This window comes from Pongo pygmaeus, chromosome 10 (assembly GCF_028885625.2).
Source record: "Pongo pygmaeus isolate AG05252 chromosome 10, NHGRI_mPonPyg2-v2.0_pri, whole genome shotgun sequence".
Classification (NCBI taxonomy): Eukaryota; Metazoa; Chordata; class Mammalia; order Primates; family Hominidae; genus Pongo; species Pongo pygmaeus.
The window spans coordinates 54,048,793-54,073,747 of record NC_072383.2 but is presented as its reverse complement, the minus strand read 5'-3'; the positions used below and the strand labels follow the sequence as shown (position 1 = coordinate 54,073,747).

Below are 24,955 nucleotides of genomic sequence, written 5' to 3'. Positions count from 1 at the left end.
TTGATTGGTTGGAATTTGAGGGTAGGGTATGTTGGGGAGTGGTTGACTAGGCAGGAGAAAAAAAGTGAAATACAATAAGAAAAGGAGTCAAACAGAGGCAGAAATATTAAAGATAGTAGGCTGGGCACAATGGCTCATGCCTATTATACCAACATTTTGGGAGGCTGCAGATGGAGAATCACTTGAGGCCAGGAGTTAACAACCAGCTTGATCAACAAAGGAAGATACCATCTCTATGAAAGAAAAATTTTAAAAATTAGCCAGAGATGGTGGGATGTCCCTGTAGTCCCAGCTTACTGGGGAGGCAGAGGCAGGAGGATTGCTTGAGCCCAGGAGTTCAGGGCTGCAGTGAGCCATGATTATACCACTGTAGTATAGCCTGGGCAACAGAGGGAGACCCTATCTCCAAAACAAACAAAAAAGAAAGATGGTGATTTCTCAACTTAAAAAATTTCATTTCCAGGCCTGTTGCAGTGGCTCATGCCTGTAATTCCAGCACTTTGGGATGCCGAGGCGGGTGGCTCACCTGAGGTCAGGAGTTCGAGACCAGCCTGGCCAACATGGTAAAACTCTGTCTCTACTAAAAAATATAAAAATTAGCTGGGCATGGTGGCAGGCAAGTGTAATCCCAGCTACTCAGGAGCCTGAGGCAGGAGAATCACTTAAACCCAGGAGGCAGAGGTTGCAGTGAGCCGAGACTGCGCCATTGCACTCCAGCCTGGGCAAGAGTGAGACTCCATCTGGGGAAAAAAAAAAGATCAGCCTGGGCAACATGGCTGGCAAAACTCTGTTTCTTTTTTTTTTTTTTTTTTTTTTTTTTTTTTTGAGACGGAGTCTCACTGAGTCACCAGGCTGGAGTACAGTGGCGTGATCTCAGCTCACTACAACCTCCACTTCCCGGGTTCAAGCGATTCTCGTGCCTCAGCCTCCCAAGTAGCTGGGATTACAGGCACATACACCATGCCTGCTAATTTTTTTATTTTTAGTAGAGACATGGTTTCACCATGTTGGCCAGGCTGGTCTCAAACTCTTGACCTCAGGTGATCCACCTGCCTCGGCTTCCCAAAGTGCTGGGATTACAGTTGTCAGCCACTGCGACCGGCCACAAAGTTTAATTCTTTAGTAAGCTGACTCCTCAGACATCTCTCACTAAATGAAGCCTTACAAGCCTGAGAATAAATTTTCTCTCCCAGATCCCATGAAGCTCTAACAAATTCTAGTCTGAATCATTCTGATTACTGGCCACAGCCTCTTTTTTTTTTCCTTTTTTCTTCATCCTCTTTAGATGTATGGTGGCATGAGAGGCATGAAGGGATTGGTCTATGAAACATCAGTTCTTGATCCTGATGAGGTAAGACATCTTCATGTCAATTACTAATAATCATTGAGTTTGTGCAAATATGCAAACCGTGGATTAGACCAGTAAGGGTAAGCATAAAATAGAGCACCTAGCTTCATATATTGGAAGGTAGAGAAGACATATGTATGGAATAATTGAAGAACAAATTTACCTTTTAAATATATCAACTAGTAAAAATAAAAGTACAAAACCAGAGGTAAGTTATGTGAAGATTTAAGCTTTAAAAGTTCTGTTCTGGACCGGGTGCAGTGGCTTACGCCTGTAATCCCAGCACTTTGGGAGGCTGAGGCGGGCAGATCATGCGGTCAGGAAGTTGAGACCATCCTGGCTAACACGGTGAAACCCTGTCTGTACTAAAAATACAAAAAATTAGCCGGGCATGGTGGCAGGCACCTGTAGTCCCAGCTACTCGGGAGGCTGAGGCAGGAGAATGGCATGAACCCAGGAGGCGGAGTTTGTAGTGAGCCGAGATCGCGCCACTGCACTCCAGCCTGGGCGACAGTGCGAGACTCCGTCTCAAAAAAAAATAATAAATTAAAAATTATATTCTGGGCTAAGCATGATGGCTTGCCCCTGTAATCCTAGCACTTTTGGAGGCCAAGGTGGAGCACTGCTTGAGGCCAGAAGATCGGGACCAGTCTAAGCAACATAGCAAGACCCCACCTCTACAAAAATAATAATTAACATAAAAAGTTCTACTCTAACTTGTTGTAAGGTCTGATGAGTAAGACCAGTCGTGTGACTTCCAGGCTATAAACTTGAGTTGTAATTCTCTCTTCTCTCTCAAGGGCATCCGTTTCCGAGGCTTTAGTATCCCTGAATGTCAGAAACTGCTACCCAAGGCTAAGGGTGGGGAAGAACCCCTGCCTGAGGGCTTATTTTGGCTGCTGGTAACTGGACATATCCCAACAGAGGAACAGGTAAAGCAGAAGGATGTTATTAGCTCTTCTCATTCCCCTTCTTCATTGCCTTTCTCTAATCTCAGACACTTAATGCTGATCCGGCATTTATAGAGATGCGTAGTGAAGGGAAGGAATCAGAGCAGAGTTCTGCTGTGTAAATAGATTGGGTTGACCTCTCTTGGGTTTCCTTTACTCAGATGTTGCAGTCCTTTTTTATTTTTCTCCCTCCTTGTCCTTGTTGGTGTTCCGAGCACGGTCTCTTTTTCCACAGGTATCTTGGCTCTCAAAAGAGTGGGCAAAGAGGGCAGCTCTGCCTTCCCATGTGGTCACCATGCTGGACAACTTTCCCACCAATCTACACCCCATGTCTCAGCTCAGTGCAGCTGTTACAGCCCTCAACAGTGAAAGTAACTTTGCCCGAGCATATGCACAGGGTATCAGCCGAACCAAGTACTGGGAGGTAGGAAATTTGGGTGGGGTGATTGGTGTGTGATGGGGATTCAAAGGACTTGAGTGTGAAGGGAGGGAAAAAATACAGAATCTTTACAAAAATTACCTCTGAGTTCATCGGAAACTGACTTAACAAATTTTCATTGGAGGCTTGTTTTTTGTCAGTTGTTGGAATTACAAAGCTAAGTAGAGCATGGTTTCTATCACCAAGACTGTTTGGTTAGGCTGACACATGTGCAAAAAAAGAAATTATTAAAATTCCATAGTCGGCCGGGCACAGTGGCTCATGCCTATAATCCCAGCACTCGGGGAGGCCAAGGCGGGCATATCACGAGGTCAGGAGTTCAAGACTAGTCTGGCCAATATGGTGAAACCCCATCTCTACTAAAAATGCAAAAATTAGCCAGGCGTGATGGCGGGCACCTGTAATCCCACCTACTCAGGAGGCTGAGGCAGAAGAATCACTTGAACCCGGGAGGTGGAGGTTTCAGTGAGCCAAGATTGCACCACTGCACTCCAGCCTGGGCGACAGAGTGAGACTCCATCTAAAAAAAAATTCCATAGTTTTGCTGTAACAGAGGTATGTACACATGGCTGTTGAAATGGAAAAGAGACCTAGGTAGGTGGCTCACACCTATAATCCCAGTGACTCATGAGGCTGAGGTGGGAGGATGGAGGATTGCTTAAGGCCAGGAGTTTGAGATCAGCCTGGGCAACATAGATCCCATCTGTACATAAAAAAGGAAAAAACAAGAAAAGAAAAGGATGTGACTTAACTGCAGGGTCCCTGAGGAAGGTTTCACAGAGCAGTCTCACGCTAGCGCCAGAGGGTCACTTTCCCTCCCCATTTTCTTCAAATACAGAAAACTTTGAGAAATCTTACAAGTTGGGAGAACAGCAATTGCAACTCTGGAGTCTAGGAGGACTAATGCCAGTCAGTCATGTTCTCGGGTAGCCAACCTAAGATACCCATCAGGAGTGGGAGAGTGGTTAGTATCCTTGGAGTAGGCTCCAGATCCAGCAACAAATGAACTTTATTCTCTGAAAATGAAAAGTGTCCTTAATAGTTTACTGAAGGGGGTGGGTCGCCCCTTCACACCTGTGGGTGTTTCTCGTTGGGTGGAACGAGAGACTTGGAAAAGAAAAAGACACAAAGTATAGAGAAAGAAATAAGGGGACCCAGGGGACCAGCGTTCAGCATATGGAGGATCCCCCTGGCTTCTGAGTTCCCTTAGTATTTATTGATTATTTGTCGGTGTTTCTCAGAGAGGGGGATGTGTCATGGTCACAGGACAATAGTGGGGAGAGGGTCAGCAGACAAACACGTGAACAAAGGTCTTTGCATCATAGACAAGGTAAAGAATCAAGTGCTGTGCTTTAGATATGCATACACATAAACATCTCAATGCTTTGCTAAGCAGTATTGCTGCCCACATGTCTCACCTCCAGCCCTAAGGCGGTTTTTCCCTATCTCAGTAGATGGAACGTACAATCGGGTTTTATACCGAGACATTCCATTGCCCAGGGATGGGCAGGAGACAGATGCCTTCCTCTTGTCTCAACTGCAAGAGGCATGCCTTCCTCTTAAACTAATCCTCCTCAGCACAGACCCTTTACGGGTGTCAGGCTGGGGAACGGTCAGGTCTTTCCCTTCCCACGAGGCCGTATTTCAGACTGTCACATGGGGAGAAACCTTGGACAATACCTGGCTTTCCTAGGCAGAGGTCCCTGCAGCCTTCCGCAGTTTTTGTGTCCCTGGGTACTTGAGATTAGGGAGTGGTGATGACTCTTAAGGAGCATGCTGCCTTCAAGCATTTGTTTAACAAAACACATCTTGCACAACCCTTAATCCATTTAACCCTGAGTTTGACACAGCACATGTTTCGGAGAGCACGGGGTTGGGGGTAAGTTCACAGATTAACAGCATCTCAAGGCGGAAGAATTTTTCTTAATACAGAACAAAATGGAGTCTCTTATGTCTACTTCTTTCTATACAGACATAATAACAATCTGATCTCTCTTGCTTTTCCCCACAGTTTACAACTCTGGTTGGGGTATGGAAAGATTGTTTCTTATCCCAGTGCATAGTACATAATTCCTTCCGTCCTCTTCTAGTACCCCACAAACTCAGAAACACTGGGTAAAAGTACAAATGATCTGGCTAGGTTTACAGGAGAAGGTACCATTTTCTTTTGTTTCTTATTTGGAGATAGGTAGTATAGGAACAGAAAATTTTCTTTTTACAAAGCAGGTACATTAAATGATTTTTGGCCAGGAGGTGCCAGCCACCAGGAAGGCCCTAAAGAGTTCACTGTGGTGCAAGACACAGAAGAGCATGATCCACTGCTCTGATGCAACCCCCTTGGGTCCTTGGCAAATCTAGATTAATTTAGTTGGTCAATATTAATTCGGCATCAACTGTGTGTAGAGAATTGTGTTTGCAGTTGAGGAAGACAGAGCATTTAAAATTGATATTAACTTGGTTGGCATTGGGGAGTTGGTATCAGAATGATGCAAAATATACACATTCACACCACATAAAGCATTTATTTATAAAGGCTTATGTATAAACACTTTAGGTGGTGTGAATGTGTGTATTTGTACCTGCACACATTAGCAGGTACAAAAGGTCATATAATCTTAATATTTTGTTTTTCATTTTCTTTATTTATTTATTTTATTTATTTATTTTTTTGAGATGGAGTCTCGCACTGTCACCCAGGCTGGAGTGAAATGGCATGTGAGCCACCGTGCCCAGCCATTTTTATTTTTATTTTTTTAGAAATAGGTCTCTCTCTAATCACCCAGGCCAGGATGCAGTGGCATGATCATAGCTCACTGTAACCTCGAACACCTGGACTCAAGTGATCCTCCTGCCTCAGCCTCCCAAGTAACAAGGACTACAGGCACATGGCACCATGCCTAGCTGGCATTACAGACGCACACCACCACTCCTGGCTAATTTGTGTGTGTGTTTTTCGTTTGTTTGTTTGTTTGTTTGTTTTTTTGAGATGGTGTCTTGCACTGTTGCCCAGGTTGGAGTGCAGTGGCACGATCTCAGCTCACTGCAACCTCCACCTCCCGGGTTCACACGATTCTCCTGCCTCAGCCTCCCGAGTAGCTAGGATTACAGGCACACACCATCACACCCAGCTAACTTTTTGTATTTTTAGTAGAGACAGGGTTTCACTATGTTGGCCAGGCTGGTCTTGAACCTCTGACCTTGTGATCTGCCCACCTCGGCCTCCCAAAGTGCTGGGATTACAGGCTTGAGCCACTGCGCCTGGCCTTGTCTTTTTAATAGAGACAGAGTTTCACCATGTTGGCTAGGCTGGTCTAGAATGGCTGGTCCAGAACTCCTGACCTCAGGTGATTTGCCCACCTCTTCCCAAAGTGCTGGGATTATAGGCATGAGCCACCACGCTGGGCCTTTTTGTTTGTTTGTTTTGTTTTGTTTTTTGAGATGGAGTCTCGCTCTGTTGCCCAAGCTGGAGTGCAGTGACACAATCTCAGTCACCACAACCTCTGCCTCCTGGGTTCAAGCGATTCTCCTGCCTCAGCCTCCCCAGTAGCTGGGACTACAGGTGCGCACCACCACGCCTGGCTAATTTTTGTTTTTTGTTTTTTTGTTTTGTTTGTTTGTTTGTTTGAGATGGAGTCTCGCTCCGTTGCCCAGGCTGGAGTGCAGTGGTGTGATCTCAGCTGATTGCAAACTCTGCCTCCCTGGTTCAAGCGATTCTCCTGCCTCAGCTTCCCAAGTAGCTGGGACTACAGGCACCCACCACTATGCCTGGCTAATTTTTTGTATTTTTAGTAGAGTCGGGGTTTCACCGTGTTAGCCAGGATTGTCTCGATCTCCTGACCTCGTGATCCACCCGCCTCGGCCTCCAAAAGTGCTGGGATTACAGGCGTGAGCCACCGCGCTTGGCCTTGTGTTTTTAATAGAGACGGGGTTTCACTATGTTGGCCAGGCTGATCTTGAACTCCTGACCTTGTGATCTGCCTGCCTCGGCCTCACAAAGTGCTGGGGATTATAGGAGTGAGCCATGGTGCCCAGCCTTCTTGAACTTTTAAGGAGTTTTTTTTACATATACCTTAAGAGGATGATCTTCTGCACAGAACATTTCTTCTATAATAATTTCCATTAACTCTAGATGAATAGTGTAACCTCTTGAGTTGAAAGAGTTTAACTAGCTTCTAGGCCTCTAATTGACTTAAGGTCACTCAGAACAAGGAGATTGATTGCTCTGATGCAACCAGCTGTTTAATTGTGAAGTAGCCTTAAGCTGTTGAATTTAGTCAAATTTGTGAAGTAGCTGACAGATCAAGTTTTGCTAGTAGGCCAGGCGTGGGGACTCATGCTTGTAATCCCAGCACTTTGGGAGGCAAAGGCAGGCAGATCACTTGAGGTCAGGAGTTCAAGACCAGTCTGGCCAACATGGCGAAACCCCATCTCTACAACAAAATACAAAAATTAGCTGGGCGTCGTGGTGCACACCTGTGATCCCAACTACTCAGGAGGCCGAGGTGGGAGAATCACTTGAACCTAGGAGGCAGAGGTTGCAGTGAGCCAAGATAGCCCCACTGCACTCCAGCCTGGGTGACAGAGTGAGACTTTGTCTCAAAATAAAATAAACCAAAAATACATGCTTTTTATTTACCAACTTTTTTTTTTTTTTTTTTTTCCCCCAGTCTCACTCTGTCGCTCAGGCTGCAGTGCAGTGGCACAACCTCGGCTCACTGCAACCTCCGCCTCCCAGGTTCAAGCAATTTTCCTGCCTTGGCCTCCCGAGTAGCTGGGACCACAGGCGCACGCCACCATGCCCATCTAATTTTTGTATTTTTAGTAGAGATGGGGTTTTGCCTTGTTGGCCAGGATGGTCTCGATCTGTTGACCTCTTGATCCGTGCACCTCAGCCTCCCAAAGTTCTGGGATTACAGGCGTGAGCCATCGTGCTTGGCCTGTTTATCAACTTTTTAAAAAGTGACATGGGCTGGGTGCAGTGGCTCACGCCTGTAATCTCAGCACTTTGGGAGGCCGAGGAGGGTGGATAACCTGAGGTCAGGAGTTTGAGACCGGCCTGGTCAATATGGTGAAACCCCATCTCTACTAAAGATACAAAAAATTAGCCAGGCATGGTGGCGCACGCCTGTAGTCGCAGCTACTCAGAAGGCCAAGGCACAAGAATCGCTTGAACTCTGGAGGCGGAGGTTGCAGTGAGCTGAGATCGCACCATTGCACTCCAGCCTGGGCGACAGGATGAGACTCTGTCTCAAAAAAATAAAAGTGGCATGAGTTAATAATATAAGCTAGGTAATGCTTCTTGGCTACATGGGTGACCTTGTGCAAGTTAACTTAGCTAAGCCCCAATTTCCTCATCTATAAAAAGAGGTATATGTTACCTTACAGGATTATTGTAAGAAAAGAAAAAGTAATACTGCAAATAATATAACTAGCACAGTACCTGTTGCATAGTAAGTGCTTAAAGAATGGAAGCCTCAGCCGGGTGCAGTGGCTCGCTCTTGTAATCCCAGAACTTTGAGGGGCCAAGGCGGGCAGATCACCTGAGGTCGGGAGTTCAAGACTAGCCTGACCAACATGGTGAAACCCCCCCCCCTACTAAAAATACAAAATTAAGCCAGGCATGGTGGTGCATCCTGTAATCTCAGCTACTCGGGAGGCTGAGGCAGGAGAATGGCGTGAACCTGGGAGGCGGAGCTTGCAGTGAGCCGAGATTGCACCACTGTACTCCAGCCTAGGCGACAGAGCGAGAATCCATCTCAAAAAAAAAAAAAAGAATGGAAGCCTTTGTTATTAAATAACAATTCAATATCACTGTTTGATCCTTGGCACATACGGTGAATTTTCTTTGAAAGATGGAACATAGAATTCATTATTAGAACCTAGAGTCTTTTTTTTTTAATTTTTTGAGACGGAGTCACACTCTGTTGCCCAGGCTGGAGTGCAATGGCACGATCTCGGCTCACTGCAAGCTCCACCTCCCGGATTCATGCCATTCTCCTGCCTCAGCCTCCCGAGTAGCTGGGACTACAGGCGCCCGCCACCACGCCTGGCTAATTTTTTGTATTTTTAGTAGAGACGGGGTTTCACCGTGTTAGCCAGGATGGTCTCGATCTCCTGACCTCGTGATCTGCCTGCCTCGGCCTCCAAAAGTGCTGGGATTACAGGCATGAGCCACCGTGCCCGACCCCATTTTTTTTTTTTTTTTTTTTTTTAGACAGAGTCTTGCTGTGTGGTCCAGGCTGGAGTGCAGTGGCACGATCTCGGCTCACTGCAACCTCCACCTCCCAGGTTCAAGCAATTCTCCTGCCTCAGCCTCCCGAGTAGCTGGGATTATAGGCGCCTGCCCACACCACGCCTGGCTGATTTTTTGTATTTTTAGAAGAGACCAGGTTTCACCATATTGGCCAGGCTGGTCTTGAACTCCTGACCTCAAATGATCTGCCAGCCTCAGCCTCCCAAAGTAATGGCATTATAGGCGTGAGCTGCCGTGCCTGGCTGTAAAACCTGCTGTCTTAACACATTGAACGTCAAGTCATGGTGTAGTGAAAAAGATCATGATTAAACATATCAGAAGGCCAGGCATGGTGGCTCACACCTGTAATCCCAGCACTTTGGGAGGCCAAGGCAGGCAGATCACCTGAGGTCGCGAGTTTCTAGACTAGCCTAACCAACATGGAGAAACCCCGTCTCTACTAAAAATACAAAATTAGCCGGACGTGGTGGCACATGCCTGTAATCCCAGCTACTCAGGAGGCTGAGGCAGGAGAATCACTTGAACTTGGGAGGCGGAGGTTGCAGTGAGCTAAGATTGCGCCATTGCACTCCAGCCTGGGCAACAAGAGTGAAACTCTGTCTCAAAAAACCGTATCAGAGTTCAAACTTGACTTTGGCATTTAACCTAATACTATGAGCCTTAGTTTGCTCATCTTTAAAATGGCAGTCATTGTATACTTTGTAGTAGTAAGCATTGGGAATAATGTTTTAGTGTACATTAGATAGTATTACAAATCACTTAGTGCCTGGGTCATAATAGTTATTCAGTGAAATGGTTATGATTGTTATTCACTACATCCCATCATATAACTAACCATCGACCCAAATAGCCCCAATTCATGGAGGACAGACAATATCCCTGCCTAATTCTTCTTTGCTGATAATTCTTTTTTTTTTTCTCCATGTTGCTCCTCTTCTGTCAGTTGATTTATGAAGACTCTATGGATCTAATCGCAAAGCTACCTTGTGTTGCAGCAAAGATCTACCGAAATCTCTACAGAGAAGGCAGCGGTATTGGGGCCATTGACTCTAACCTGGACTGGTCTCACAATTTCACCAACATGTTAGGCTACACTGATCATCAGTTCACTGAGCTCATGCGCCTGTACCTCACCATACACAGGTAAGCTAGACCCAGCAACCACAGCCACTAGGTGCCTCAATTGGTGGGAAATTTTTTTAAAGGCTCCTTTATGTTCTCATTTTCTGAGAACAGATGATAGGCAGCAAGAAGACAGAAACGTGGCATAAAGGATGATACAAGGCAAGAAAGGGGTCTAGTAAGCAAGGTCAGGAGGCCTAAAGAAATTACTGTAACCATGCTAAGAACAAGATGGTGCTTCTGGCTGGGAAAAGGTACTAGCTGCTCACATTAGGTGGTCCTTCACCTTTCCAGGAGCTCGCTCTTTGGGGCCATTGCTATTAAAGCTAGGTTGGAGTCATGGAGCAGAGCATACAGGCATCATCAACCAGTAACCTCTCCAGCTCTGTGGATGAGTGAACAAAAGCTGGTAATGAGATTAGGATGCTTTTTTTTTTTTTTTTTAGATGGAGTCTTGCTCTGTCACCAGGTGGGAGTGCAGTGGCGCAATCTTGGCTCACTGCAACCTGCACCTCCAGGTTCAAGTGATTCTGCTGCCTCAGCCTCCCAAGTAGCTGGGACTGCAGGTGTGTGCCACCACGCCCAGCTAATTTTTGTATTTTTAGCAGAGATGGGGTTTTACCATGTTGGCCAGGATGGTCTTGATCTCTTGACCTCATGATCCACCCGCCTTGGCCTCCCAAAGTGCTAGGATTATAGGCATGAGCCACTGTGCCTGGCCAAGATTAGGATGTCTTTTACAAGAGTTTAGGTATAACTGACTGGCTATAGGCTGACATGAGCCCATAACTAGGCTAGTAAGTGGCAAATAAGAGAACAGCAAGGTTTCCATAATCTGCCCCTTCTTTCTCCCCTTGGCTCTCCCTTCTTACTTCCCCACAGTGACCATGAGGGCGGCAATGTAAGTGCCCATACCAGCCACTTGGTGGGCAGTGCCCTTTCAGACCCTTACCTGTCCTTTGCAGCAGCCATGAACGGGCTGGCAGGGCCTCTCCATGGACTGGCAAATCAGGTAAGACTATTCTTTTTATTTTCCTGCTAGATGTTTTCCTTACCCCATGCTTTGTTTCTGATCTTGGCATTCTCTTCCGGCATATGTATTTTAACATTCCCTTTTTTCCCAAACCTTACCCATAGGAAGTGCTTGTCTGGCTAACACAGCTGCAGAAGGAAGTTGGCAAAGATGTGTCAGATGAGAAGTTACGAGACTACATCTGGAACACACTCAACTCGGGACGGGTAAGCAGAGATGCTTAACGACTAGGAAAGAAACCAAGACCCAAGTTCTGCAATTTGGAAGAATTAAGAAGAAAAGAATGAAAGAGGTCCCTAAATTAGAGATTTTTTTTTTCTTCATTTATCTACCTTGAAGAATTTAGAAAAGAATTTCTAGGTGGGCACAATGGCATGCACCTGTAGTCCCACCTACTTGGGAGGCTGAGGCAAGAGGATTACTTGAGGCCAGGAGTGTAAGGCTGCAGTGTGCTAAGATCGCTCCTGTGAATAGCCACTACACTCCAGCCAGGACAACACAGCAAGACCCCGTTCTCTAAAAAACAGTTTTAAATAGGTTGAGTGTGGTGGCTCATGCTTATAATCTTAGCACTTTGGGAGTCCAGGGTGGGTGGGTCGCTTGAGCCCAGGAGTTTGAGACCAGCCTGAGCATCATAGACCCTATCTTTTTTTTTTTTTTTTTTTAAGACAGAGTCTTGCTCTTGTTGCCTAGGCTAGAATGCAGTGGCACAACCTCAGCTCACTGCAACCTCCGCCTCTCAGGTTCAAGTGATTCTCCTGCCTCACCCTCTCGAGTAGCTGGGATTACAGGCATGCACCACCATGCCTGGCTAATTTTGTATTTTTAGTAGAGACGGGGTTTCTCCGAGTTGGTCAGTTGGTCAGGCTAGTCTAGAACTCCCAACCTCAGGTGATCTCCCCACCTCGGCCTCCCAAAGTGCTGGGATTACAGGCGTGAACCACCGCACCCGGCCAGACCCCATCTTTACCAAAAAAAAAAAAAAAAAAAGCCAGGTGTGTTGGTGTGCACCTGTGGTCCCAGCTACTCTGGAGGCTGAAGTGGGAGGATTGCCTGAGCCTGGGAGGTCGAGGCTGCCATGAGATGTGATCATGCCACTGCACTCCAGCCTGGGTGACAGAGTGAGATCCTGTCTCAAAAAATAAAAGAATTTCTACTGAGAATACTATCTTTTTTCCTCACTCTTTACAGGTTGTTCCAGGCTATGGCCATGCAGTACTAAGGAAGACTGATCCACGATATACCTGTCAGCGAGAGTTTGCTCTGAAACACTTGCCTAATGACCCCATGTTTAAGTTGGTTGCTCAGCTATACAAGATTGTGCCCAATGTCCTCTTAGAGCAGGGTAAGGCCAAGAATCCTTGGCCCAATGTAGATGCTCACAGTGGGGTGCTGCTCCAGGTAAGTCCTCCTTTCCCTCTTTTCTCTCTAATTTGTACCAAACCCTATTGTTATCTGCCATGCACAAAGTCAATTAACTCCTAGTCAGAGCAAGGACTTCCCTCACAGAGCATTTTGATAAAGTTGACTGTGAGAGGGTTGGGGGTTGGGGTTGCTCTGTTTTCAGAATCCCAATTGCTATACTTTTCTCAGTGTCATTTCTATTTAAGGTTGACTGGGTTAAGTCCTTGGAGAAAAACAGAAAATTTAGCTTTTAAGGTTTCTATCACCCAGGACTTGTACATGCCACTGCCTCTGCCTTAAACGAAATATTTTTCTCTTCTACCTTACAGTATTATGGCATGACGGAGATGAATTACTACACGGTCCTGTTTGGGGTGTCACGAGCATTGGGTGTACTGGCACAGCTCATCTGGAGCCGAGCCTTAGGCTTCCCTCTAGAAAGGCCCAAGTCCATGAGCACAGAGGGTCTGATGAAGTTTGTGGACTCTAAGTCAGGGTAAAACTGGAGACTGGGGGAAAGTGACTACCAGAAAGTGAGGAAGCCTAAATAAAAAGTATACTTTTGTTTCAGGGGGCCTTTAAAGACTTAAGATTAAATTATATCTGAGGCACTGATAATATGTTTGAGGTTAAAATACAAATTAAGACTTTAAAAGATGAAAAATGGTCCCTTCTTCCCTAATCAGCTCCCTTCCCCTGCCTGGTATGAGTTGCCCATCATAGGCATGGTCCTGGAGGATGACCAGGACTAATGCATGTGGTATGAGTAGGTTTGGCCCCCTCACTATCTCTAGAGTGAGAATCTGGCGCCTGTTTCCATGGGTCAAAGCCGGTTGCAGAGAACCTGCAATCACTTTGGAGCTTTAGCTTCTTCTCTGCCAAGCCCTCAATAAGCCAGCAAACCAGGACTCTGCCCCTTCTGTTTCCATAGGAATCATGCTGGATAGTCAGCTGTACCAAGCCCCTTAGCCCTCTCCCATGCACACAAACACCTCCTAGCAAGACCTGTTGGTTAGCTGGACATGCTTTGGCAATTTTTTTATACTACCAAGTGACCATAAAGGCATGGCATTTGTTGTGACTGGCACCCAATGTTTGATTTTTTTTTTTTTTTTAACTATCCAATTAAAATTAAGGTCTGGGAGTGTTCTGTTTCCCATTACTTTAATACTCACCTCCTCCCAGACTTTCTACACCTGTTGCACTTCAGGCTGAGGATGTTCTGGACCTCCCCCTCTTGGTCCCTACTAGAGACTCTCAACAGATCTGTGGGCCCAGTCATTGGGTTTTATCAGTGCTTAATGTGAATTAAGTTTTTTACTTCCACAGACTACAAGCCACTACCTTCTGACCTCCCCACCCCCCACCAACCCCCATCTTTTAATATGCTGTGGGGCATAGAATAGGGACTCCAGAATAACCAGCATGATATTTTCAGAGTCTTGTCCCTGGGGTATTAGCACCTCTTTTTGAACAGAGAATTGGTTCAAGATTGGACATGGTCTCCTCTGATTATCAGGTACTGGGGCTGAGGGCATTAAAAATAGTAAGCCTCCCTCCTCATCCCCTGCCTCAAGAAATTGCCTCCTTATTTATCAACATCTTTTTTCCTCCCTTTCCCTGAGAGCTCACAGTACAGTGTTTGTTTCAGAAGTCCCATTTGCACAGGTTTTCAGCAACTCAGAATGCTCTACTTCTTTTTCTTTGAGAAAGGATTGAGATACACTCCTGCTGTGCCCCCATCTTTCCTCCAAACTCCTGCCTGTGTTTGTGTGGATACCCAGTCCCAGAACCACACTGTTGAGTTGGACACACTGTAAACCCCTGGGTAACTGTCAAGTCATGATGCAGACTTCAGGTTGTTCTGTATAAAATGCAAAATAAATGTTTTTATTAACAATGCTTGAGCCTACTATTAAATAAGGCCTGGAAGAATCTTTATTATGAGGTAAAGAATCTGGCTAGCAAGATCCTGAATTTAGTGGGTTATAAGTAAAGTAATCTGTATCCATTTATCTTTAGGCGGGTTTGGCTTTCTTTTACCTTAACCAGAGGAAAGGCTCCCTGAGAAATTTCCAGAGGAGATTTCTGTCCTTCCTCAAGGTTAGGAAGTCCTTGATGTTTAGCCCCTAACCTTGCTAATTTTGTTGAAAGGTAACATACTCAAGGGCTATAGCTGAGATTCTCAATTGCTTATGTGACTAATCCAAGAACTGGTCTAGCCCACTGAGAGAAAGGAACAAACTGTACCAAGGATGAATGGGCTAGTACTGCTACCTCAGGACCAGAGCCACTAGAGGGCTCTGGTACTTTTTGGAGTGCCTGCTCTTTACAGCTTCCCTGAAGGAGGTCCCAAAAATAACAAGAGGTGGTCCTGACGGCATCACATATATGGGAGGTCTGAGACCAGATGATTCTGTCCTGAGATCCGTGCTGCAACTGACCTTCTGAAAAAGTCTATAAATAGACAAGGGGGTGGGTACTAGGTCCTGGCTTGTAGAATGTGCTACTATAGTTAGCAGGGACACTGTGTCCAAGAGGCCTTCTTACACCTTCACTCCCCCAGGAAAAGAAGCCATAACTTCGTTCTACTCTACTATATCTACATTATTGCCCCAAGAAACAATATAATAAAGCCAAATTCACACTGTCACAATTTATTGAAATTTTATAAAAACTCAGGCCAAGTGGAAGAATAAGGTACAACTCAAGAGTACAAAGACAACTCCGTTTCCGTTCAGTACTTTTCTCCTCGGCACTGGTGGTAAGAAAGCCACTTGCTCTCTAGTAGCCAGGCAGCATGGACTTACAGTCTTAAAATGAGGCTTTATGTATTTCAGGCTGGAGGCAGGTTGCCTTTTCTCCTGAGGAATCTCAGGCAGGGTAAAAGTTACTTACCACTCAGTACCTCTGTGCCAGAAGAAAAGCTCAATTTATTCAATCCTTAGAAAAGTTACTGTCATCCCCTGGTCAGACACTAAGGTGTCTTGATAAGGTCCAGAGACAACCACATAGTCCTTATTCTAATTTGCAGTGAAAAGGCTGCAGGCATATGGTGCTCCTACGATGGGCCTGACCCTTTCCTAAGCACATCTCATTTCCACATCCTTTGCCTTCTCTTTCCCCCAACATTTCCAGCCAGCATAGAACCCAATTTCTGGGGAATTGAGAGGAAAAACAGTATTATGAACACAGACTCCTTTCAAATTGGAACAGGAGCCAAACCAAATAAATAAGAGAATTGCATAGGGAACTGGGGTAAAAGGGAGGTCAGGGAGCAATCCCTTGCCTCAAGTCTGGTGCACCTCATGGAACATCAGTTCACGGGGGATGGCTGTTTCTGGACCAAACTTGGTGGCTGCCCGACGCTCAAAGGCAGCAACATTCTGTTTGACAACCTCATCAAAAAACATGGTGGCCAGCTGGGAGTGCAGCAGAGAACGAAATTCAAAGGAAATCTGGGAATGGGTAAGAGACAGTCAGAAACTTCCAGACCATGTTGGATAGTCCCTGGCCAAATGCAAGGAAACTGTTCCTCAGTGCCTTTTCTCCCCCTCCCCATCCAGTTCGTTGGATCCCCGTAAGAGCCCTAACTTGGGACTGAGCACAGAGTACAAGTCTGACTCAGACTAACTGACTTGGGAAATGCTAGCTATACTTAAAGAATAACCCTGTCAGGTCGGTGTGGTGGCTCACGCCTGTAATCCCAACACTTTGGGAGGCCAAGGTGGACGGATCACCTGAGGCGAGGAGTTTGAGAGCAGCCTGGCCAAAATGGTGAAACCCCATCTCTACTAAAAATACAAAAATCAGTCGGGCTTGCTGGCAGGCCCCTGTAATCCCAGCTACTTGGGAGGCTGAGGCAGGAAAATCGCTTGAACCCGGGAGGTGGAGGTTGCAGTGAGCCAAGATCGTGCTATTGCACTCCAGCCTGTGTGACGGAGCAAGACTCCATCTCAAATAAATTAATAACCCTGTCACAGTACGCCAGCCCTTCCTCATACCCAGTCCTCGTCCTCTGCTACACGACCTCCTGACTCACCGAAAAGTCCACAGTGCAGGTTCGAGGATAGGCAGGAATACCAGGGCTGAATCGCCAAATGGTCTCTAAGTGGTTGAAGAGCTTGCCATCAGTACAAACAGCCTAGAATAGGGTAATCAGGTAGTTAAATAACATTACTAAGTATAGGATACAATATAAAGGAATTGAAAGCCATTTTCCTTCTTTTCTGATGTTAGGGAAATACTTGACACATGGACATAAAGTCCTTAACAAGGAAGGCCAAAATAGCACTTTCATATGAAACTGCTAAAAACAAAAAATCTTGTCAATCCCTCCCATACAGGCCTCACCTTGACCATGTGAGGTTTGACCATGGAAACTGCAGAGGTGTAACGTTCCATGACAGGTGGAAAGCCAACCTCCAGCTGGGCTTTCAAGTGACCCTTACGGCTGGATACCACCAGAGACTTCTTACACCAGGGCACAAACTCACGATACTCCTGGACGTTGGACACCACCTCATACATCTCCTGCATTGAGTACCTAGGAGAAGAAGAATCACAGGCCAAGGAGCTGCCAGCTGGGTCAGGTTCCTCCTTGCTGTAGGCCCCTAATTCATACCTTTGCCCACTAACCATGCACCTTCAGGAACTACAGATGCCAAATAAGCCTGGATGAATAACTTCCCAAAAGCAAACGTGTAAATCCTTATGATATTGTTACCTTATATTTTGCAGTTTACAGAATGCTTTTGCATTCATTGTTTATTTTGATTTTAAGAGGGACCATCTAGGGAGAACAGAGGCTGTCAATTTTATTGGTGATCACACAAGGATCTGATCCCAGCTCTTAACAATTTTTTAACAATGTGGCCTTAGGTAAATTACCTGTGTCTCCATTTTCTCACCTGATTTATAGGTTTGTTGTGAGAATTAAATGAGAAATATCTATGTAAAACATCTAAGTCAAGCTGCTAGCACGTAGCAAGTGCTCGATAAGTTAGCTATTATGCTCAAAATATACTAAAAAGGTTACGCTGCAAATTTACACATACTATGTACCCATAAAAAAATTTTTAAATGGTCACCAGAAAAATACACCCTGTTTTTTGTTTGTTTTGTTTTTTGAGACAGTCTTGCTCTGTCGCCCAGGCTGGAGTACAGTGGGGCAATCTCAGCTCACTGCAACCTCTGCCTCCCAGGTTCAAGCGATTCTCCTGCCTCAGCCTCCCAAGTAGCTGGGATTAAAGGCGCCCGCCACCGTGCCAGGCTGATTTTTGTGTGTGTGTTTTTTTTTAGTGGAGACAGGATTTCACCATGTTGGCCAGGCTGGTCTTGAACTCCTGACCTAAAACGATCGGCTACGCCCTGTTGTCTTAAAGTATAGTCCAACCCTAGTCTCATTTCACTTAAGCACATGCACAGCAACCAAGAAGGGAGAAATTAAGGTCGGGAGGGTGGCAAGGGAGGATTGAGGATCAGTATTGTATCTGGGGAGGGGGATGGCTAGGGATGAATCTTGCCCACCGATGATACCCTGACATTCTTGCCTGGACATAGTTATTTGGAGGGAAAGAGGAAGTGGAAGGATGCAAGGGAGAGAATGCCTACCCCATGATTCTACGCTCCGAGTAAGCCTTTCGCTTGTTGGTGAAGGGAGCAGCAAATCCCATGAAGGAACGGCTTGAAGGTAAGCCAGCCTCAGCCGCCAAGATCTGGGCAGCCCGAGGCAAGAGGAGGCTGCAGGAGGTCAGAAACCTAAGGTCAAAGGAAAGAGGAGCCAACCTTATAGTTCTTCGTAATCCTCTATCATTTGTAGGTGAAGGAGAAGAAGAGTGCATCCCAGACGAAGGTCGTCCAGACAAGCTTTCCCCCCAGCACCTGCTGCAGCCCGCTAGGCTCTCTCTGGCCAGGAAGTCACGAGTGCAAAAGGTCGAGGGCAGCTAAGGACAGGGCTGGGGGCGGGGTGGGGGGAATGAGAAAAAGCGGGGTGTGTGGGAAGCGCCAGTTGCCTTTGACTGGGCCTACGCTACTGCTGAAAGCTAAGACTCTAAGGAAGCATCACTGTCCCCGGGGACCCCAGGGCGCTCGCGAGGGCCCAGAAGAGGTTGGACACTCACCCCAAGAACTTCCCTTCTCGTACAACTTGCAAAAGCATTATCCAAAGCTCTACATTAGCTCCCAGGGCATGATTGCCGCGCCTGCATCCCAGTATAGCACCCCTCCACCGCGGAACGCCGGGGTTCGCAGCGACCCCCTGCCCTCAGCCGCGGTCGCCTCCCTCTCACCTCATTGGTCGCGGCGGCGGCAGAGGGCCTGGGGGCGGGGCCGGGTTCGCGCCCGGGCGGAGCGAGAGCCGGCAGCAGCGCTCGGCTGCCGCGCGCGTCCCAGCCGGGACCCGCCGCGAGCCCGCCCAGGCCATGCGCGCGACCCTGCCTGGCCCTCTAAATTCTGACGCGAGCTGCGCCCTCCTCACTCCAAAGGCGGAGCGGCAAGAAGTAGCGGCCAGGCTGGTTCGGGACCTCTGAGCGCAGGGGCGACGGGAGGCGGCAGCACCTCTCGCCTTGCTCTCGTCTAGGCTGCCGGGTAGGCTAGAACTGAAGCCGGGACCGCCGCTCCCGCAGATCTTGGTACCCCCACGTCACGCTGTTGCCATGGCTCGGGCCTGGGAGAGGAAGGAAGGAAGAAAGGGGACAACGCCGCCTGTCGGGAGATGTAGTTTCACACGTCTGGCGAGAAAGGGCACTGGGGTGTGCGTTTGAGAAGCTGCAAAGATGGTTCAGGGGACTGAGGTCGCCTGTGGTCACAGGACCCGATACGTAGGCACAGAGGCGACTTCGTGGTCGTGTCTACCGCAGATCTCTGTAGATCCTCTGAACGCCGCTCTTAGAGGCTTAGGTTCTCTAGAGGGACAGAGTGAATAGGATAAATGTATATATGAAAGGGAGTTTATTAAGAATTGCCTCACAGGATCACAAGGTAAAGTCTCACATTAGGCCGTCTGCAAGTTGAGGAGCAAGGCGGCCGGTGGTGGATCAGTTCAAGTACCAAAACCTCAAAAGTAGGGAAGCCGCCAGTGCAGACTTCAGTTTGTGGCCAAAGCCCCGAGAGCCCCTGGCAAACCACTGGTGTAAGTCCAAGACTCCAAAAGCTGAAGAACTTGGAGTCTGATGTTCGAGGGCAGGAAGCATCCAGCACGAGAGAAAGATGAAGGCCGGAAGACTCAGCAAGTCGGCTTCTTCCACCTACTTTTACTTTTATTTATTTATTTATTTGTTTGTTTATTTATTTATTTATTTAAGACGGAGTCTCACTCTGTTGCCCAGACTGGAGTGCAGTGGCACGATCTCAGCTCACTGCAACCTCCGCCTCCCAGGTTCAAGCGATCCTCCTGCCTCACCACCCCCGCCCTGCCCCCCTCCCCAGTACCTGGGATTACAGGCATGCGCCACCATGCCCAGCTAATTTTTGTATTTTTAGTAGAGATGGGGTTTTGCCATGTTGGCCAGGCTGGTCTCGAACTCCTGACCTCAGGTGATCCACCCGCCTCGGCCTCCCAAAGTGCTGGGATTACAGGTGTTAGCCACCATGCCTAGCGCTGTCTACTTTTTCTAGCGTCGCTGGCAGCGGATTGGATGGTGCCCACCACTGAGACTGGGTCACCTTCTTCCAGTCCACTGACTTAAATGTTTATCTTTGGCAACACCCTCACAGACACTCAGAAACAACACTTTGCCTCCTTCAATCCAATCAAGTTGACACTCAATATTAACCATCACAGAGCCTTTATCATATTCGGCCTTGTTTATAGTTAGAAGCACTGTTCATGTTTGTAGCTTCCACAAGTGGTTAGTGCTGTGTTCTACATTTTTGGGAAAGGAGATTAACATTCCAAGCTCTGGGCTAACACTGCATAGTTTTTACCTTTAATATTTATAGAAAGAAGTCGAGGTAGGAAGAACCAGATATTCTTAGGACAGAGAACCATCTTTGTCTGAAAAGTGTGCACTTGTTGAAGAGTGAGAACTCATGGACAGAAACCCAGGCAATTAAATATCACTATACTACTTTTCATGATTCAAAGAGAAAAAAAAATGCTCTTGGCTAGGCATGGTGGCTCACTCCTATAATCCCAGCACTTTGGGAGGCTGAGGCAGGCGGATCACTTGAGGTCAGGAGTTCAAGACCAGCCTGGCCAACATGGTGAGACCTTATCTCTACTAAAAATACAAAAATTAGCCTGGCATGGTGGCATGCGCCTGTAGTCCCAGCTACTCGGGAGGCTGAGGCAGGAGAATCGCTTGAACCCAGGAGGCGGAGGTTGGAGTGAGCTGAGATTGTGCCACTGCACTCCAGCCTGAGCAACAGAGCAAGACTCCATCTCAAAAAAAAAAAAAAAAAAAAGAAAGAAAAGAAAAGAAAAGAAAGCAAGAAAGAAAGAGAGAAAATGCTCTTGATAAAAGTTAGGTGGGCCAGGCGCGGTGGCTCACGCCTGTAATGTCAGCACTTTGGGAGGCCGAGGCGGGTGGATAACAAAGTCAGGAGATCGAGACCATCCTGGCTAACATGGTGAAACCGCATCTCTACTAAAAAATACAAAAAATTAGCCGGGCGTGGTGGCGGGCGCCTGTAGTCCCAGCTACTCAGGAGGCTGAGGCAGGAGAATGGCATGAACCCGGAGAGCGGAGCTTGCAGTGAGCCAAGATCGTGCTACTGCACTCCAGCCTGGGCAACAGTGCAAGACTCCATCTCAAAAAAAAGAAAAAAAAAAAAAGTCAGGTGAACAAAAGAAAAAAAGGAAGGGAAGAAAGAAATCAACAATTAGAAAGAGATCAGGCTAGGTGCAGTGGCTCATGCCTGTAATCCCAGCACTTTAGGAGGCTGAGGTGGGAGGATCACTTGAGGCCAGGAGTTCAAGACCAGCCTGGGCAACATAGTGAGAACTTGTCTCTCCAAAAAGAAAAAAGAAAAAAAAAGAAAGACTAGAACTAGGTGAGTGCAAGAGAATGGTGGTGCCTGCTGTTGAGTTTTAAGAAATTCATGCTATTACAGTACAAGCCTTTCCTCTGCTTGCTTTCTAAATCTTTAGTCAAGCTCTCCACTTTCAGGAAATCTTTCCCTAAGAAGTGTTGTGTGTGGTGGTTATGCAGAGGGGCAGGGGATAAAGTAAATAAAGACTGTGTTGCAGCCAGGCATGGTGGCTCATACCTGTAATCCCAGCACTTTGGGAGGTGAAGGCTGGTGGATCACCCGAGCCTGGGAGTTTGAGACCAGCCTGGGCAATATGGTGAAACCTTGTCTCTACAAAAAATACAAAAAAATTTAGCCAGGCATGGTGGCACATGCCTGTAATCCCAGCTACTTGGGAGTCTGAGTTGGATCACCTGGGCCCAGGAGGTTGAGGCTGCAGTGAGCCGTGATTGCACCACTGCACTCCAGTCTATGTGACGGGAGTGAGACCCTGTCTCAAAAAAAAAAAAAAAAAAAAAAGACTGTGTTGCAATGCTGGTCTAATTAATGTGGAAGAGACATCTGGTCTAGAAATAGGGTAGCTCTTGGGCCGGGCACGGTGGCTCACGCCTGTAATCCCAGCACTTTGGGAGGCCAAGGCGGACGGATCACAAGGTCAGGAGATCGAAACCATCCTGGCCAACGTGGCAAAAACCCATTTCTACCAAAAATACAAAACACGTCCGGGCGCAGTGGCTCACTGCCTGTAATCCCAGCACTTTGGGAGGCTGAGGTGGGTGGATCACGAGGTCAGGAGATGGAGACCATCCTGGCTAACACGATGAAACCCTGTCTCTACTAAAAATACAAAAAATTAGCTGGGTGTGGTGGCGGGTGCCTGTAGTCCCGGCTACTCGGGAGGCTGAGGTTGAGGCAGGAGAATAGCCTGAACCCGGGAGACGGAGGTTGCAGTAGGCCGAGATCGTGCCACTGCAGTCTAGCCTGGGCGACACAGCAAGACTCCGTCTCAAAAACAAAACAAAACAAAACAAAAAGCTAGATGTGGTGGTGCGCACCTATAGTCCCAGCTACTCAGGAGGCTGTGGCAGAGAATCACTTGAGCCCAGGAGGCAGAGGTTGCAGTGAGTGGAGATTGTGCCACTGCACTCCAGCCTGGGCGACAGACAGAGACTCTGTCTCAAAAAAAAAAAAAAAAAAAAAGGTGGGGCGAGACGGCTCAGGCCTGTAATCCAGCACTTTGGGAGGCCAAGCAGGCGGATCACCTGAGGTTGGGAGTTCAAGACCAGCCTGACCAACAAGGAGAGACCTCATTTCTACTAAAAATACAAAATTAGCCGGGCGTGGTGGTGCATGCCTGTAATCCCAGCTACTCAGGAGGCTGAGGTAGGAGAATCACTTGCACTCCAGAGGCAGAGGTTGCAGTGAGCCTAGATGGCGCCATTGCACTCCAGCCTGGGCAACCAGAGCAAAACTCCGTCTCAAAAAAAAAAGGTTGAGCCCATCTTCTCTGGATTTCAAGTAAGCAAGAGCCATTGGATGATCATCAAAACCCATTTTTAATAAGCTGTTCTACCTCTATAGCAGTTAGTACTACCAATTCAAAATAATTATTGACCAAATGAATATGTTTTATTATTTATCTATTTAATTTTTGAGATGGGGGTCTCACTCTGTCACCCAGACTGGAGTGCATTGGTGTAATCTCGGCTCACTGCAACCTCTGCCTTCCAGGTTCAAGTGATATTCCCACCTTAGCCTCCCAAATAGCTGCGACCACAGGGGCACACTACCACATTTTTGGTAGAGACAGGGTTTCATCATCTTGCCCAGGTTGGTCTCGAACTCCTGAATTCAAGCAGTATGTCCACATTGGCTTTCCAAAGTGCTGGGATTACAGGCGTGAGCCACCATGCCTGGACTATAAATGTGTTCTGTCAACTTTTTTTTTTTTTAATTTTGAGACAGAGTTTCGCTCTTGTGGCCCATGCTGGAGTGCAATGGCACGATCTCGGCTCACCGCAACCTTGGCCTCCTAGGTTCAAGCGATTCTCCTACCTCAGCCTCCCAAGTAGTTGGGATTATAGGCATGCACCACCACACCCAGCTAATTTTGTATTTTTAGTTGAGACGGGGTTTCTCCATGTTGATAAGGCTGGTCTTGAACTCCCAACCTCAGGTGATCCACCTGCTTGGCCTCCCAAAGTGCTGGGATTACAGGCATGAGCCACCGTGCCCGGCCGCCACCTTTCCTTTTATCCTCTTCCATGAAACCCCAAGTTGGGTGATGATCTCACTTATTTTCTTTCCTAACATCTCTTCGTTTCACCTCTGCACTCCAGAGAGAGCCTGTTAAAATGTCCACATCGCCCAGTCCTCCTCTCCACTACTGTAGTACAGTGCCTCCTTCCAGTTCACAAATGGTAATCTGGAGCCACCTTCAGATGGGCACATGACCTTAAAGGACAGATTTACTCTTTCCAATTCCACTCTCTTGTCCAGCCCCACCCGCCTCTGACTAAGGGCTTATACATGTGAGACAGCTGCTTTGAATGAGGAGTAAGGATCTGGTTGGTTAAAAGACAGAAATTAACAGGGATATATAACTGAACTGTGACCTCATTACCACTCTGCCTTAACCAAGTTGACTGCTACAGAATCCCCAAGGTCCAATAGGCCTACCAAGCCAATTTGCTTGCTGTCCCCTACTAATTAGTTTAACTAATTACTGCCATTTAAACTTTCCTAGTTTAGTCCCTACACTTGAAACAACAGATTTCTTCCCATGTCTCCACCATTCTACATCAATAACTTCCTTCAAGTACTGACTCAAAATACACCTTCTCCAGGAAGACCCCCTTGACTGAACCCTTCCTTCAACATTACTCTGAACATATAATGCCATGTAATCTAGCATGTATCCTATATTCTGTAGTTGTTTCACATGTATATGTATGTTCATCTACTAAGTTATAAGCTCCTCATAAAGAGACACCATTACTTCTAATTTTTGACCTCCCGACCAGTTGGTACAGGGCTGTACATCGGGTGAGTCCTCACATTTAGTCAGAAGAAGGAAAACTGAGGCTTAAAAATAGGCAGCCATCTGTCTAGAGTTACCCAAATATGAATGCTTGTAGTTCAATGCAGAAGGACTGTCCACATAAGAAGGTTTTATCACCACTTCTGGCCTCCTCCTTCCATATCCTGTGTGTCTCCCTGAGCCCTGAAAGTATCAGTGTTCCCTACATCAAATCCTTTTTTTCCTACTGGGAAATCCTCTTTCGGTGCTCTAAGTAATATTAAAAATAACTCTTCTAGCCCCTCCTCCTCCCTCCAGTTGCCCAGAGAACCAGGCTGGCAACCTTTCTTGTTCACCTGCATCCCCTAGCCAGACCAGGGCACGTGACCCCAGCTCAACCCCTGACTCCAATTC

The 24,955-nt window shown here is 47.0% G+C and overlaps 2 protein-coding genes across 8 annotated transcripts in view; one reads left to right on the top strand and one right to left on the bottom strand.

The window, feature by feature from the left end:
• The window catches only part of CS (citrate synthase), a 29,240-nt gene extending 14,789 nt beyond the window's left edge, over positions 1-14,451 (top strand). For 2 of the 3 annotated variants that reach the window (XM_054445273.2, XM_063647006.1), the window contains 8 exons: positions 1,286-1,351; positions 2,149-2,280; positions 2,534-2,722; positions 9,934-10,133; positions 10,995-11,124; positions 11,250-11,351; positions 12,337-12,546; positions 12,879-14,451. In XM_054445273.2, the coding sequence (XP_054301248.1) occupies positions 1,286-1,351; positions 2,149-2,280; positions 2,534-2,722; positions 9,934-10,133; positions 10,995-11,124; positions 11,250-11,351; positions 12,337-12,546; positions 12,879-13,049 (1,200 nt within the window). In that variant the 3' untranslated portion in view covers positions 13,050-14,451. Of the gene's footprint in view, positions 1-463; positions 564-1,285; positions 1,352-2,148; positions 2,281-2,533; positions 2,723-9,933; positions 10,134-10,994; positions 11,125-11,249; positions 11,352-12,336; positions 12,547-12,878 lie in introns of all 3 variants that reach the window. The other variant, XM_063647007.1, reaches the window with a different exon arrangement.
• A 739-nt stretch (positions 14,452-15,190) lies between these two features.
• Positions 15,191-19,217, bottom strand: COQ10A (coenzyme Q10A). Of its 5 annotated transcripts, none has more exons than XM_054445274.2 (5): positions 18,840-19,217; positions 18,163-18,309; positions 16,903-17,095; positions 16,592-16,693; positions 15,191-16,007 (listed from the first exon to the last, which is right to left on the bottom strand). In XM_054445274.2, the coding sequence occupies exons 1-5, from the start codon at positions 18,971-18,973 to the stop codon at positions 15,840-15,842; spliced, it is 744 nt and encodes a 247-aa protein (XP_054301249.1). In that variant the 5' UTR covers positions 18,974-19,217; the 3' UTR covers positions 15,191-15,839. The 5 variants fall into 5 exon arrangements, with proteins under 5 accessions (XP_054301249.1, XP_063503078.1, XP_063503079.1 ...); XM_063647008.1 differs by having other exon boundaries at positions 18,163-18,291; positions 18,840-19,216; XM_063647009.1 differs by having other exon boundaries at positions 18,163-18,506; positions 18,840-18,958.
• Between the last annotated feature and the right edge of the window lie 5,738 nt (positions 19,218-24,955).

Coding starts and splice junctions, on each gene's coding strand:
- COQ10A (XM_054445274.2), bottom strand. CDS start 18,973: ATGGCCTGGGCGGGCTCGCGGCGGGTCCCGGCTGGGACGCGCGCGGCA. Junction 18,310..18,839: donor CCGCCGCCGCGACCAATGAG/GTGAGAGGGAGG, acceptor CTTTGACCTTAG/GTTTCTGACCTCCTGCAGCC. Junction 17,096..18,162: donor TCGGAGCGTAGAATCATGGG/GTAGGCATTCTC, acceptor TTCTTCTCCTAG/GTACTCAATGCAGGAGATGT.